Source organism: Pectinophora gossypiella, chromosome 23 (assembly GCF_024362695.1).
Source record: "Pectinophora gossypiella chromosome 23, ilPecGoss1.1, whole genome shotgun sequence".
Lineage (NCBI taxonomy): Eukaryota > Metazoa > Arthropoda > Insecta > Lepidoptera > Gelechiidae > Pectinophora > Pectinophora gossypiella.
The window spans coordinates 450,909-467,909 of NC_065426.1; the positions used below are offsets into that span (position 1 = coordinate 450,909).

The window sequence follows — 17,001 nt, forward strand, 5'->3', positions numbered from 1 at the left end:
CCTTTGCCTTACCCTTCGGGGAAAAACTAAACAAAAAAAATCTTTGTAAAATAAACGTAGTGATTTCATAACCAAAAAGGGCTTTTTAGCGGGAAACGGGAACGGGACAGTTGCTTTCTTCATTGAATAATCTAAATAATTAATACGAAGTGGTGTTTTGTGGTTAATGATCGCATTAAGTTAGTCGGAAGACATTCGCGAGTGTTATTACATTGGAGTATTCAATAAACAAAGTGTATCTGCCTATTTTCGCTTCGTGCTAGGAAGCCGCTTCATAGCTCAAAAGTTTATGCGGACTTTTGAGTTAATTCGTTTGGGGTTCGGAGTAGGAGTCTACTCCGAGGGTGGGGGCTTAGGTTTCATCATCATCATTCATCACCTTTCACCATTTCATTAATCATCAAGAAAAAAAAATACGTCAGACATGGCTGTATGGGCATAGTTCCCTTTGCCTTACCCTTCGGGGAAAACCAAACAAAAAAAAAAATCATAACCAAAAAAACTTGTTTACATTTTTATTTTTGATTATTTATTGCCTTTTAATTTAGTACACATGTGCAAGTGCTTTTGCAGCTTCCATAAGGCTGGAATTAAGATGAACTTCACATGGTTCCCTACAGTGAAAGTTTGTTGTTTATGTATTAAGAATTTAAAACTAGCTACTTATTTGATATGTCTATATGGTATGGTAAGTTGATATTATAAATTATTATTTGTATATCGTTTCCATATCTCTTTTAGAAAGCGTGCGTGGGTCCGAAGCCAACACGTAGACGCTAGTTATGACGTTATTATTAATAAATCTAATATCTTATTTATTAATAAAAAATAATACATTTAATAAATTATATTTATTCAATAATTTCATAACTTGTACCATAATTTATTACTTTATGAATTCCTCTTCTTCTTTAAATCCTTTTAACCCGTTGAAAAGTAGGGCTCATCAAGCGTCGCCAGGTCTCTTTGGGTGCCCTCTTTTGCGTTTTCCACGCGCACACCAGGTCAGAGCTCGTCAGGCTCGCCAGGTCAGAACGTGTGTTCCACAGGTCTTCAAGAACATGACCAATCCCCCGCCATTTCTAATTGATTAATTATCATTATTAAAAGTGTCCTCACATATTCCCCGTCGATCTGCTCATAATTTTTTCCCAAAATCCGAAGGCAGTATATAAGACTAAGACACCTCTACCGGCAGAAGGGCATCAAGGTGGAATATGCTCCATAACCCCTCTGGTTGATTGAGAGTAATAGGCTTGTGGCCAGCAATGGGACGTATACATGCGTTGCACATTGACTTAGGTCTGCTAACCATTGCCCAATGGCTGAAATTAGCTTCCAAACGTTTTTTTGATTCTACTCCGCACCACCCAAATTCCCTGGTAGTTGCGACTTCCGAATACATTCCGCTTAGGGACGGTACTGAAACGTATCGGCGTCCGAAAGACATAATATAAGATCCCGACGACCCTATTACTCTAGCCATAGAGGCAGCCAACCAGCTCGCGACACCAAACACTTCAGGACCCCGATACCGACCCTGGTCGACGATTTCCCTCATTCAGCGCTTATCGCTATCGACCCACCAGGGTCGATTCTCTCTCTCTCTCTCTTTATTTAAGAGCTGCGCTCTTGTCGGTGGAGTAATCGCCTTCAATACTCCATAGATCGATCAATTTAGGGTCGATTAATTCTTTCAAATATTTTTCCTCTCAGACGACGCTCTGAGCCGAGGTTCGCGCCCAACTGGTACCCTCAGGCCTGTTGTCTTAAAAGTTGTATCGGGTAAGAGCCTTCAGCGCTCCCCATTTGTCCGGCCAAGTAGTTAATGCCATCTGCGGCAAATCTACAATAAGTCACGCCAAAAAAAAAGTATACATGCGTTTTAGTTACGTTAACCTATGTATCTTGACCATTTTTCTATCGTGTAGGTTGTGAGGTGGATGACCAACCTCATCAACCATAGTGTCAGGGTTATTATCAACCTCATCAACCATAGTGTCAGGGTTATTATTGAGCCGCTATAAGTCTCTGACATGACTCATGTAACAGCTACGTAATTGGTACTAGTACCTACGAATCACTTTACTTTCGGGGGTCACGATCCGGAGAAGTGATCCCGAAAATCACTTTGTGATCCCTAGTTGAGTTACGATCAAGAAAACAAAAGGTCAATCGGGCGATCAGCCTGTAATAACGTAACTAAACTAGGGATCACAAAGTGATTTTCGGGATCACTTCTCCGGATCGTCACCATGAGCCCAACGGTCAGCCATTGGACAACGGAGGTCATTACTGACCATTAGAAGCTGATAATAATCATGTTTGTTTCAGTTTGCCCTATTCACGGTGCTAGAAATATTTTTCCCCTTGTGCCCCAACGTATACAGCGGTGCAGTGGGGTTTGTCACCAAAATTATAGCCATGATATACGTGTTTATTGCAGTGATGCTGTTCGCCATGTCTGTACTTTTATTCATAACAACTTTTAGAGTACGTAGCTATTGTTTTTAAAATTTTTAAGTTTTAAGTTTTTTGATTAAGTTGGACAGAAAGGGTAACAAATGAGGAAGTGCTAGTAAGAGTAAGGGAAAAGAGACAAATACTGAGAATTATTGAGGACAGAAGAGGCAAGATGATTGGACACCTAATAAGACACGACGAATTTATTAAAAACATCATAGAAGGAAAGCTAGAAGGAAAGAGAGGAAGGGGAAGACCAAGAAGAGCTTACATGGAACAGATTAAAGAAAAGGTTAACGTCGTGTCTTATAGGGAAGTCAAGGAATTGACCTTTGATAGACTGGAATGGAAAATGCTACACCGACAAGAGCGTGGCTCTTAAATTGATGATGAGCTATTGTTTTTATTGACGTAACTTATTGCAGACTAGCGACCCGCCCCGGCTTCGCTCGGGTGCAATGCTGAGGAAAAATGAAATTACGACATCACATTCATCATCATCATCAATTTAAGAGTATTTTATTAGGGGAAAATAGGGCAGTGGTTTTCCTCTTGCCTTCCGCCCCGCAGTACTCTGTTTGACGCAAGTGGGATGGCACCCTTAGACATCCCCAGTGCGTCGCTAACTTGATGATGATGATGATGATGTCCTCCCAGACGTATCCGTCGACGACGACACCCTTAGCTAGTGTTATCCTGGGCTCTTGCATGGGCGCGGGCGTGACTAGCAAAACCAAATTTAGTTTTGAAAGTCCTGTTGCAAGAAGCACAATAGAGAGTCCCATTTGAGTTATAAGTGTAGTGGCAGGAGGGCTTGGGTCGAGTTTTCCGGATTTGGCGTTTGGCGTCAAGATCTTCAAGACGGTTTCGTTCAAAGTTTTTTAATCCCGATTCGACAGCAGATCGCCAGTCCGATCTCTGTGTCGCTAACTTACGTGAGTTCTGGATATTTGCAAAAAGACCCAAGATTTTAGTATATTTTTGCGTTAACGGCAGGGATATTGACCACGAGTTCTTGAAGATCTACTCATTCCGAGTATGTCTTCACTTACTCCAAGGCCATTTAGATTAAAGTCACTTATACCCAGAGGGGGTGAGTTCGGCGGCCTATATGAATAAGTGCGGGGCGAGGAGTTACCGTTCTATAGCTAGTGATATGCTTTATTCTAAGGCATACTTGCGTTTTCTTTCAGGGAAGACCAAAATCGAACTTATATATCCTAGCAGTAGTGATGTATGTGACGAGTTCGTTCATATATTACCTGCTGAGTATGTTCAACATGATGATACAAGAGTTCAATTGTGGCGGTCGTCAGTCCACGAACTTCTATATCCGTGTCGCCTACCATTACTCCATGAATTTGGTTATTATTGGGATCTTTCACGGATTAAGTACGTACTTTTTTAATTTTACACTAGCGGACCCATGAGGCCTAAAAAATATATCGAAATCGGTCGAACCTTTTCCGGACGACCCGATTACTCTAGCCATAGAAGCAGCCAATCAGCTCGCGACACCAAACACTTCAGGACCCCGATACCGACCCCGCCGGCGTGGTCAACGATTTCCCTCATTCAGCGCTTATCGCTATCGACCCACTAGGATCGATTAATTCTTTCAAATATTTTTCCTCTCAGACGACGCCCTGACCCGAGGTTCGCTCATGACTGTACATAATTTAGGTCCAGAGAGATGTGTTCTATTGGGCGCGAACTTCGGCTCAGGGCGCATTCTAAAGGTCATCTGCCTGTAATGTCTTTAACAAATTAGGGACCACAAAGTATTTTCTGTGATAATAATATGTCCCCACCGGGAATCGAAGCCAGGACTCCCGGATCGTGAGCCCAACACTCAACCACGGGACCACGCAAGCAAATAAATGTCCTTTTTTTCATATTTGTTACAGTTTTATTATATTTCGCGACTGTGGTGAACTCATACGCAGGAGAATATCGAGGTCCGGATGACGTGGTGGTGTTATCCATGCCATCTTTACAATCAACTCAAAGACGAACATCTAAAACACCAACTTGAAAAAAAAACTGTCGTATTGTAGGCGTAATTATATGGTATATTAAACATTAATTTATTTCATAAAGTTTATTCTTCTCTTATTTCACAAACGGCCTTTTTTTGACGTGACTTTATTGTAGATTTGCCGCAGACTTATTGTAGGTGGCATTAACTACTTGGGCGGACAAATGGGGAGCGCTGAAGGCTCTCACCCGGTACAACGTTTAAGACAACAAGCCTGAGGGTGCCCAGTTGGGCACGAACCTCGGCTCAGGGCGTCGTCTGAGAGGAAAAATATTTGAAAGTTAATCGACCCTAGTGGGTCGTTAGCGATAAGCGCTGATTGAGGGAATCACAAATGGCCGTAAGGCGCTAAGTAAAGAGGGGCGTGCAAATTCACAATTAAAAAATATCTTTATTCAGTACGTCCGTGCTTCGGAAGGCACGTTAAGCCTAGGTTACTACGGTGATGTAAATTAGTAGTCGTTACATGAGCCATGTCAGGGGCCTTTGGCGGCTAAATAGTAACCCTGACACCAGGGTTGATGAGGTTGGTAATCCACCTTACATCATGTGGGTACATGATAGGAGAAGACAAAGTAAGATTTCTCAGCTCATTACTCTTCATCTGCCCAACCAAGACAGGATTATTCAAAACTCAAGTCAACTTTATGATTCAGACGTTTTATACAAAATATTCTAATAAGTGCCTGATATATGATAATCCATTAATCCACAGGGGACGATCGATAGAAAAAGATTCAGTACGTAACAGAGTTACACTTTAACGAACGTCTCATCCGCATAAAACTACTGTAGCTTCTCACAACCTACGTTCTTAAAAAAAAACAACCTACAAGCTACTTACTTACAAGTTACAAGCACAGATGTAGATGTAGCATAACCACTTAAGTCCATATTAAGCTTACCCAGTCTAAATTATTATTAATCTGGTACATAATAAACCAAAGGATATTCTAAATAGACTTGACACCCTTCAAGTCAGTTCCAAGTTACAGTGCATAGTGCAAAGTAGTGTGTGATGAAAAATGTAATTCTAAGTCAAAAGTTTCAATAAGGTGATTATAATTGTTTTTTTTTATTATAAATAAATTACATAAAGTCTTTTTCTTACGTAAGTAATTTACTATAGAGAACCGGAGAGGAAATATGGCCACCTGATACGAAACGATTCGTTTATAAAAAAAACTACTAACAACTAATTACATTATATTACTCCTAATTCATAAAGGAGAATGGGCGAATCTGGTCCAAGAACCTCCACTGATGAGACTTATATGTAATGAAAGCTTATGCTTTCTCTATGAATCTGGCAAAGTTCTATCAGATTCTGTCCCGGGGTTCTTTTTTTACGGCCATGTTTGTCCTGGCTAAAAATGTGATAAAATACAGTGGGAGCTAAAATCGGCTCAAGATTTGTTGCTGGATAACTAAGTCTACATAAATAATTATGTATCATATTGTATATCATTTTAAAGAGGATCTTTTCCAGACTCCGAAACATAAAAAAAAAAACAAAAAAAGTCTTTATGTAAGCGAATTATAGTCAATTTGCATCTGCAGCGCCATTGTTTCTCGGTAGCTAAGTTCAAGTTTCATGCCTTTTACCCCTTCCAAAAGTATCTTACCGATTTTTTTTATTTTGCTTCCGGAATTTGATCTGAGTGATAATAACAAGAAAAATAAATAGACACCTCTCCGATAGATACCGCCTAAGCTATTGCCTATTGCAAGAAATCGTCATCATTAGCAAGTCATTACGGTATTGCATATTATAAGCTTATCAGCAACTTGGAACTTGGTCCAAGAACCTCCACTGGTGAGACTTGCATGTAATGATAGCTTGTACTTGTCCTATGATTCTGGCAAAGTTCTATCAAACTCTGTCCTAGGGTTTTTTTACGGCCATGTTTGTCCTGAGTGTACAGTAGTGGACTGCAAAATCACCTCAGCATTTGTTGTCGAAAAACTATTTAACTAAGTCTATATACATAATTATATATCATAATGTATATCAGTTTTAAAGGGGAAGGTTATCAGAATCAGAAACACAAATAAAAAAAATGCATTAAGTATGTAAACGACTTTTAGCCAACTCACGTCCGTAGCACCATTTTTCTCAGCAGCTACGTACGAGTTTCGCGCCTTCCAACCTTTCCAAAGAAGCCCAATCATTTTTTCCTTCTTCTGATATTGCATTCTTAACCTGACAAGTGACAACAACAAGAAATAAAATAGATACCATTCCGATAGAGGCCGCGTAAGCTATGGACCTATTGCAAGATGACGTACTCAAAGGCTAGTCATTATAATCCAAGAGACGTAAGGACAAACATGGCCGTAAAAAAACCCTAGGACAGAGTTTGATAGAACTTTGCCAGAATCATAGGACAAGTATAAGCTATCATTACATGCAAGTCTCACCAGTGGAGGTTCTTGGACCAAGTTCCAAGTTGCTGATAAGCTTATATGCAATACCGTAATGACTTGCTAATGATGACGATTTCTTGCAATAGGCAATAGCTTAGCCGGTCTCTATCGGAGAGGTGTTTATTTATTTTTCTTGTTATTATCACTCAGATCAAATTCCGGAAGCAAAATAAAAAAAATCGGTAAGATACTTTTGGAAGGGGTAAAAGGCATGAAACTTGAATTTAGCTACCGAGAAACAATGGCGCTGCAGATGCAAATTGACTATAATTCGCTTACAAAAAAATTTTTTTTTGTTTATTTTTTTATGTTTCGGATTCTGGAAAAGATCCTCTTTAAAATGATATACAATATGATACATAATTATTTATGTGGACTTAGTTATCCAGCAACAAATCTTGAGTCGATTTTAGCTCCCACTGTATTTTATCACATTTTTAGCCAGGACAAACATGGCCGTAAAAAAAGAACCCCGGGACAGAATCTGATAGAACTTTGCCAGAATCATAGGAAAAGCATAAGCTTTCATTACATATAAGTCTCATCAGTGGAGGTTCTTGGACCAAGTTTCATACAAAAGTGCCCATTGTCATTTAGATCATTTAAATACATTTCATGACCAGGTTACCTCGTTGTGACTGTAATTTTGTTTTTATAAGGAACCCATTTCTAATAAAAGCAAAATTTTGCCAAGAGACAGCATAACTCTATGTTCAGTTATATCCATGATACTATACCTTTTTTTCAAATCCGATACAGTGTGCTGCCTTCCTAGGCAGTTCTTGTTCAGGACCACCACTGAACAAGAAATCATTAATATTATAAAACTATCTTTGCATACGTAACTCTGCTTCTGGGGATTATAAAGATAAAGAAACTTACAAAGATAAAAAAATTGCAATCACTTTCACACCTGCCACTAGTTTCAATCCTAATTAGACCTCCTTTCCAAGAATAAATCGATTATTCATTTAATTGACAATAATCAATTCCGAGCCGACGCCTAGATATAATTAGTATACTTTTTGTAGCAAAAAATCTAATAGAAAGTGTTTGTATGTCAGTACAAGATGTTAATTTATTTGGATATATCATATTGAAGTTATTACAAGTTTTAGACCAAGAGTCAGTTGTCAAATTATGTAGTAGAATATGTGCTTAATTAGCTACTGTTTTTTTTTTCTAACAGAAAGCTCGGTCAGACGTGGGTATTTAGTTCAGCTTGCGATGAACGTTCCTCAGACTACCCCAATTGGAATATTGTCGAGAATTTATGTTATGTTGCTTTATAAAAAAGGTTTATAAGATTAATGATTATGTGCAAGATATGAAGTACTAAATTGTATCACAGTTTTTTTTTTAAAACCCTGTGGCGAGGTTTCTTTTTGCGCAGCTTTTTTCCCCCGGCTATACAGGTTGTGAGAAGCTGCCGTAGTTTTACGCGGATGAGACGTTCATAATTAAAAAAATGACGATTCAAAGTGTAAATATGTTACCTACTGAATAAATATATTTTTGAATTTGGATAGGTATGATTTTTTATCAGCTGTGTGATTCTCTAAAAGGAACTTCAGGCTGTGGTGAATTATAAATGTTAACTTTATATTCTCAATGTGGTTTCTAGACACCAAACTCTCGGTCCATGATGAGTGGTGCGGTCAATGCTATATGTAGTCAGTAGTGTAGGTGTTCTGACGAGTGACCGCACTCGACGAGATGGTAGATAAGTGAATGTTGGCGCAGTATATATGTATTGTAGCAGTGAAGCAGCTCAATAATATCACTTTTCGAAACTTAAAACTAAAATATACATTGAGATATTTTTCGACTTGTTTACGACAAGATTTTATAAACACAAAACACTAACCACCTCAAATAATAACCATGTCAAATACTTAAACCCACGTTCATCCCTGGTTTATTTTTTATTTGTAAGGTGGTAAGTTGTATTAAATGTATTCTGAAATCAAAATGAGGCTTACCACCATATTATGTTGGTCAAACAGAAAGCGTGATGCGGTGTGGATACTTCACATAGATAATTTTGCGACCTTTTATTCCAAGCAAGAGAATTAAAAAAACAAAAATAATCATGAATTTTGCGACGGAAAATTTTACTTGATATCAACTCAAAACCTGAGTCATCCCCTTCAGATGTCACTCCCTGTATATTTTTATTCCGATATTTTTACCCTCTCCAGTTGATGGAGGGGAGGCCTGTGCCCAGCAGTGGGACGTATATAGGTTGTTTATGTTATGTTACCTATGTCTTTTTGTCTGTATGCCTAAGATGGCATTAAATTTAAAAAAAGGGGACTAAGGGCGGTTATCCGGTATTGCGATCGTAAAGAGCTGCCACACTGCTAGTATATCTGTGTGTGGCTACATTATTCACTGATTTGGAAGAAATGTCACTTGTTAACAGAGTGTTATAGGTATATAATTAATTAAATAATTAATTTGTTTGCGACTCAACACGTTTGGAGGTCTTCGGTACTTTCGACGGCGATAGAAACTGCATGAGTAACTTCTTTTATTTCTGTCTGGAAGATCGTTTTAGGACTAATTAGATACTTAGTATTATCAAATCAAATCAAATCAAATATACTTTATTGCACACAACATACAAAACAAATTAACACAGATGATGATAGATACAGTACAATCTGGCGGCCTTATTGCTAAGCAGCAATTTCTTCCAGGCAACCATATGTGAAAACTTGGTGCTTGTTTAGCTATACATTCGTACACAGCGGTATATAGATGTGCATTCAATAAAATCGTGTCAAATTAAGAAAGTACGCATCGTCTTAATACGTATATTAGCGCGTCGTGCTTCGTAACGCGGTCGGGTTATACTGCGACTAGAATAATAATTTTGATAGCTTTTACTACGAGAACTAAAATTTTCATACTATGATAACATGTACAATGTTATTACTTATTAGAAATATGATGTGCCATCCTTCGTTTTTCGCTTTGAGCTTTTAATTTTGCAAGTTTTTTTCCACGCACTTCCACGTGTTGCCAGTTCGGCGCCTAATCGCGCACTGAGGTAAAGTACTGTCAACGTCGCTATATTAACAGTAACATTGCGTCCTACTTTTTGAGCGCTGATGTTCAATCTATGGCAGTAGTAAATCTATGCTGTTTAGTATTAGTTAGGCACACACACGGTCAGCTCAGGAGAGGGATTGTGTCCCAACATTATGGACAATTGTTTATGGGTGATGGGCTGTTTTATTTTAACTTAAGTGCAATTTCAACTAACACAGTTGTATCGACCATTCTAGATGTTGGTCTAACAGAAAGCTCGGTGAGGTCTGAGTACTCAGTTCATCTTGCGATGGATGTACCTCTGACTACCCCAATTGGGATATAGTCGTGAGCTTATGTTACGTAATAGGATGATTCGTTATTCATTCATTATATTCATCTTAGGACTTCGTATCCAGTGGCTGCAAGTTGTCTTTGATTACTTGTGGCTCTGCCCACCCCATTAGGGGTTACAGGCGTGAGTTTATGTATGTATGTATGTCTAGTAGTCTTCTCTTCTTCTTATCGTGTGGGTTGTGAGGTGGAATACCAACCTCATCAACTCTGGTGTCAGCAGGGTTATTATTGAGCCGCTAAAGGCCCCTGACATGACTCATGTACCGACTTACATCAGTAAGTAATAACCGGGACCAGCGGCTTAACGTGCCTTCCGCAGCACGGATCATCTTACATTCAGACAATCAGCTGATTAGCCTGTAATGTCCTAACTAAACTAGTATATATAGTTGGTTATGGTTGTCAAGAAGAAATCGCTTTAAGCGATAAGGCCGCCATTTGCCATGTACTTAGTTAAGAGTCTTTTTGTAATAATTTCTTTTTATTTTGGTGACATATCCCCACCGGGATTCGAACCCGAGCCTCCGGATCGTGAGCCCAACGCTCAACCACTGGTCCACGGAGGCCGTGTCTAGTAGTTAGGTGAAATTACGTTTCTATACTGAACGACACTTTCTGTCCAGAATGCTACGAATAAATAAGAAGTCAGAATGAATTATTATAGGAGTCGCATATATAGTAGCAATGCGAAAATTAAGTTATAATGCCTTACAAAACGTACAGGCGCTTGATCATAATATAATAATAATCCATACTTACTAAACACTGGACCACGGAGGTCGTTACCCCGAATTTAACGCGAGCGAAGCCGCGAGCAAAAGCTAGTATTTTATATTTAGAGAATCTACCCTCTCGTTCTCCTATTTTATGAATATATTTAAAAAATAGTTGAAGGTAGAATCAAGAATTAAAAAATATAATACTTAGTCTAAACAAAACAATGTCAATTTGTTTTTATGGTGGTGCTTACGTAAACAATTAAAAGCAAAGATTTAATAAATATAAGTGTAAAGCAGAACATGATAGTGTTTTAAATGATTATGGTATTGTAATAGGAACTTATGTAAGTAAATACGATTTTATAACTTTTAGGAAGTGATGTGGGTTGGAGTGTAACTAACGGGGCACCATGAGTTTGGACGATTTTATATCTTCTCTTCTTCTTATCCTGTGGGTTGTGAGATGGACTACCTACCAACCTCATCAACCCTGGTGTCAGGGTTATTACTGAGCCGCCAAAGGCCCCTGACATGGCGATCGATTTTGTATGAGCCATGGACATAGACGAATTTTCGAGTGATATTACAGACCTAGCCTTTAGGCAAGTAGGACAGAGTACAAAAAAGAACAAATTAAAAACAAAAGTATCCAGTGTTTACTATTAAAGAGCTTTTACAACAGGACCATTTTCTACTTTCGGGAACAGAATGTCACTGCTTTTAGGTAATATATATACATATCTAAAAGTGAAAGCTTACTGACTGACTAACTGACTCACTCACTCAGGAACTAGTGCTAGGAGCCCGAAATTTTTCATCCTAAAAGGAACCCCGTGCTCACTAAGACGGGATTTTGCGCAATTCAACCCCTAAGGGGGCAAAAAGGGTTCTATACTTTTTATTAGGGTTTCACGCGAACGTAACAGCCAGTATTAAAAGTAAAACGAATGAATGTATCAATGTAATGTAATGTAATGTAATGTAAGATAAATGCGTGTGTGTGTGTGGTTTGAATCACCTGATCGTCCGAAAAAATAAGACGATTCCGTTCTTTGGAGGGCACATTAAGCCGTTGGTCCCGGCTATAGGCCGGAAAAACACCTCCACCAACCCGCAGTGGAGCAGCGTGGTAGAATATGCTCCATACCCCCTCCGGTTGATTGAGGGGAGGCCTGTGCCCAGCAGTGGGTCGTTTAATAGGCTTTTTATGTATGTTATGTTATGAATGTATGTATGACTGAATACTCAACAAATTAATTAATTGCTCCAGGATCTTCTGGAGCGCGTCTTCCGCCTGTTCGACGTGGACCGACGTGACTACCTGGTGCAGGAGGACTGGATTGAGTTCCTCAAGGAAAGACTCGCGTAAGTTGCATACCTACTTTTTACCGTATGAAATACATTCCGCTGAAATACATGAAATACATAAAACAATTTTGATTGCTCCAAACTAATACATAAGTAGGTAAAAGAGACTTATCTAGTACTGGCCTATGTGGTCCAGTGGCTGAGCGTTGGGCTCACAATCTGGAGGTTCCGAGATCGAATCCCAGTAAGGACACATCATAAAAAAACATTTCAAGTGATCCCTAGTTTGCACAATGCAGGGCTGATCATTCGATTGTTCGAAAGTAAGGTGCTTCGGAGGCTATTTACTTAAGTAAGTATGTATTATTATATGACCCATGTCTGTCTCTAGGGCCTTTAGCGACAATAGTAATAAATAACAGCAGCGCATAAATACAAATATACTTTATTGCACACAACATACAAAACATTTTTTTTACACATGGACGAAACATACAGTACAATCTGGCGGCCTTACTGCTAAGCAGCTATTTCTTACAGGAAACCAGTGCCAAGAAAACATTATCACAATTCGTTGCGGGACGGTGCAACATCTTGTGTAAAATAAATACTTACAAAAACCAAACAACCACCTATTAACATAAAATACATGTCCATAAATATTAATTTTGTTTTCAGAGAAGAGAAGCAGATAGAGTTCGTGGAACAGGTGGAGAGTGTGGCATATGTGCTCTGTGGGAGTGGAGTGATCTCCCTCGACATATTCCAGCATATATTGCAGAACAAAGTGGTAAGGATTCCTTCTATAGCCTGGTGTCGACCACAACAGACACTCGAATCGAGTCGAGTGGCATTTACTCCATTAGACGGATCAAAGGTGTTCATTCATCGTAACTGTTCGGTCTTCGGCAAAGTAAGTTTTGCATCATGGACAGCTTAGATGAAGAAATATATTTAGTTCAAATGCTCTTTGATGAAGAAGAGAATATAAGTACGTAAGATTTTTATCAGAAACAATTTTTTTTATGAATGTGCTACACTGTCTTGAGAAATGGGGCTTAAAGGAGTCGCCATACTGTGAATGTGATCACCCGGATCAAACCCTATCTCACATAGTGAACGAGTGCCACACCGGTTCCCAGGTGACATAGCCGAGCTGCATTGTGTGACGGATGCGGCAGAGACTTGGTTAGGGGAGCTTAAGCTGGATATTTATTCATGCAGGATATTTTATTTTTGTCTGCCATGCGAAATAATAATACTGTCTTGAGATATAAGATTTGTAGTATTTGTGACAATGGAGTGTGTGCGGGCGGCGATGCAACTCGGTCTTAGTAACGGCATCCTGGCTATACCAGATCCTGGAACATCCAGAATGCTGTATGAGTTAGTTAAAAATAGACATTATGAACAGAAATAATGATTGATAATAGGTATTTTTTAAACTACAATTATCTCTGTTCTAAAAGATAGATTCATTGATTTGGGATTAAAGCCTAAAGAACGATTACCCTGACAAGTTAGTACATCGTCCATCTTCATTTTATTTCCTTCTTCCAGGTGACCAACAAACTCTTCAGGGTTGTCGACAAAGACGGGGATAACTACGTCACAGCTGATGAAGTCATGGAGTTCCTATCCACTGTCACGAGCAGCAGGTAAACACACAGTTCAACAACAACCTTATTTTATAATCATTATGGGTTAGTTACTAGCCAACCTATTTGGCAGAGTTTTCAACTCGCCTGAAGGGTTAGAGCAACATGGATCGTACTAAATCCTATGATGGACATTAACGCTTTAACCAATTTGAAATCAGGGCCAGATGGAACTCTCCCTCAATTTCACTGTGAGATCGCTTGTTCGAGTCCCAGCATGGGCCTAAACCAGTGATTTTCTTTGTCTTCAAATTCATATTTGGATCATAAATGATTATCACTTGCTCAGCGGAAACATCGTGAGGAAACCTACATTCCCGAAAAATTCATTTCAGACGTATGTAACCTAACCTATATTGGGCTGGTTTTCCCTTTGCGTTGGAAGGTTGGACAGGCAGTCGCTTCTGTAAAAAATCGAATTTGTCTAATATTCAGGTTAGGTAAGCGGACTCTGTGAAAAAAACAGGATAAAGCTAGGGAGATGCCTACAGAGTACATCCACCATACTGAACCATTTTGGGTTGGTGGAGATATTTTGATTAATTGACCTATTTGCTGAAGTTTTTTCCCTGACCACTTCGTGCTCGATGTCAATGAACAAGCAGACACTGGGTTGCAGGCACCTCCAGTATTTGACAGAGGGTCTAAAAAGGCCACTTTCAAGCAATTCTTCTTTAAAGGCAATATTGCTATGTGACATTCATTGACATTGCGCACAAATTTCAAATTGCTTAGATGAATGCCTTTTTTAATGAAATTTTAACCCTCCAGATGACATCATAACATCTTGTTCCAGATCGCGGGCAGGCTTCGACCGGCACAGCGTGGACTGGCTGGAGGAGCTGTTCAGGAACACCGTGGGCGACCAGCAAGAGATCACTAGAGAGCAGTTCCAGAGGATAGTTGTCTCTAAAAATGTGAGAACTACTATTACTTAACCTACGTCTTTCTTCAGTGACTAGATTCCACATATTTTGGATATTAGTATTTCGAAGTCTTCTGCACAATTTACCCCATTAACACTATTTTTTTTTAAACGATGGACATCTATTATTGTCACTCAGTGAAGAACACTGGGTCATATAGGGCTCGTGCACCTTTTGGTGGATCACGTCAGCATTCATCCGAGAAACCCTTACACACAAACACACAATTTGTACGCAAACTGAAACTCATAAATATATTTTTGTCGATTATCTCATCCGCCTAAAAACTACTGTTTCTTCTCACAACCTGTATAGTCGAGGAAAAGTAGCTGCAAGAAAAATCTCGGAACTGGGACCTAGATATTAGAAAACATGATGCCGAAGTACGACAGAGTATTTTTTCTTCCGCAGCCATTCTTCACGGAGCGAGTGTTCCAGATATTCGATGAAGATGACTCGGGGACCATATCTCTTCAAGAGTTCATTGCAGCGATGCACAGGTTCGCGGGACAGACACCTGATGATAAGCTGCGGTTCCTCTTCAAAGTTTACGACTTAGATGGTAAGAGCTGTTGTCAATTCTGTCAAAGATTAAAACGTATTCAAACTATATTGTTGGTCGCACTACCGGGTGAGAGCCTTCAGCGTTTCTCATTTGTCCGGCCAAGTATTTAATGCCATCTGCGGTAAATCTACAATAAGTCACGTCAAAAAAAAGGTCGCACTTCTGGGCATAGAACCTATTCAATCAATTTGAATTATTGCAAGCTGTTGTGTTATAAAAAGCTTCATTTTACGAGTTGGTGGAAATGTTTGTGCATACCTTGACCACTGTGACAGCCAATTTCAGCCTCATACTTGGAGTAACAACTATTACCATGTGCTGTGTCAAGTCTCAGCACTCAGCCCGGATCATTGAAGAACTAAAATGCGCCAAACATTCACCTACCCATCTTTTTTGCATTATACACAATATTTCTCTTATCATGCGCTGCATAACAAGCATCCCTGTATTAGTCTGTGTAAGCAGAGGTGGGTTGTATCTATACACCCACTCCTCGTCAGCGATGTTTCCATAAAAGTGTTACTCTTACAATATAAATCTCTCACCAAACCTCAGGTGACGGCCTGATCCAACATCGAGAGCTGCAGCACGTGATGCGAGCCTGCATGGAAGAGAATGGCATGCAATTCAGCGACGAACAACTCCTGGAGCTCACCAGTGCCATGTTTGAGGACGCCGACACTGAGAATCGTGGAGCCATCACGTACGAGGCGCTGAAAGCACAGCTCAACAACCACGGTGGACTGCTGGAGAACCTGTCGATTAGGTGAAGAGGTTTATGCTTGATTTTCTTCGTCTAGTGAACAAACACAGCGTCGTATCTGTGTAGATAAACGTCTTACGTCTTTGTTGTTCTAGCCCGCGATATAACTCTCCGCCCCGCATTAATTCGTATCGGGCGCCTTCACCCCCTCTGGATTTTCCTTTAGTCCTAGAATAAGGAACAATACTTCGTATAGAACGGGAACTCTCCGCTCTTCACCGGTGGGTGAGCTAGGTTTACCTCAGCCCCCACGGTCTTACTTTTAGGCTTCAATCGTATGGGCCTCAGACGCTTGTACAATAAAATCAATGTGTCGTATCTGTATAAAACGATGTGTTTTGTATGAAGTGTCCGGTGTGTAGTCTTGTCCTATTCCAGCGAAGAAATCTGAAGAAATCTATCTCTAATGTGCCCTCTGTCTCTGTCCACAGCATAGACCGTTGGCTGGTGCCTCCGAAGCCAGAACCAAAGCCAACCTCCTTCCTCCACAAGCTCGGCAAGCTCAAGCCGTACCAGCTCTCCCTGCCCTACTTCAGAAACAACTACGTCTTCGTCATCTATCTGGCCATATTCTTCCTCGTCAACATTGGCTTGTTCGTCTCCAGGTGTATTGAGTATCGGGAGTCTAATGGGTTCGTCATATTGGCTAGGGGATGTGGTGAGTGTTTTTGGGTTTTATTTAAAAGTAGATCAGCCATGTCAGGGCGGGCCTTTGGAGTCTCAGAAATAACCCTGACACCA

At 39.8% G+C, this 17,001-nt stretch overlaps 1 protein-coding gene across 1 annotated transcript in view; it reads left to right on the forward strand.

The window, feature by feature from the left end:
- Positions 1–17,001, forward strand: part of LOC126377324 (NADPH oxidase 5) — a 96,334-nt gene that overhangs the window by 67,061 nt on the left and 12,272 nt on the right. The window contains exons 3-9 of the mRNA XM_050025001.1: positions 12,311–12,405; positions 13,027–13,138; positions 13,909–14,006; positions 14,803–14,923; positions 15,344–15,494; positions 16,053–16,263; positions 16,692–16,918. Coding sequence (XP_049880958.1) covers positions 12,311–12,405; positions 13,027–13,138; positions 13,909–14,006; positions 14,803–14,923; positions 15,344–15,494; positions 16,053–16,263; positions 16,692–16,918 — 1,015 coding nt within the window. The remainder of the gene's footprint in view (positions 1–12,310; positions 12,406–13,026; positions 13,139–13,908; positions 14,007–14,802; positions 14,924–15,343; positions 15,495–16,052; positions 16,264–16,691; positions 16,919–17,001) is intronic.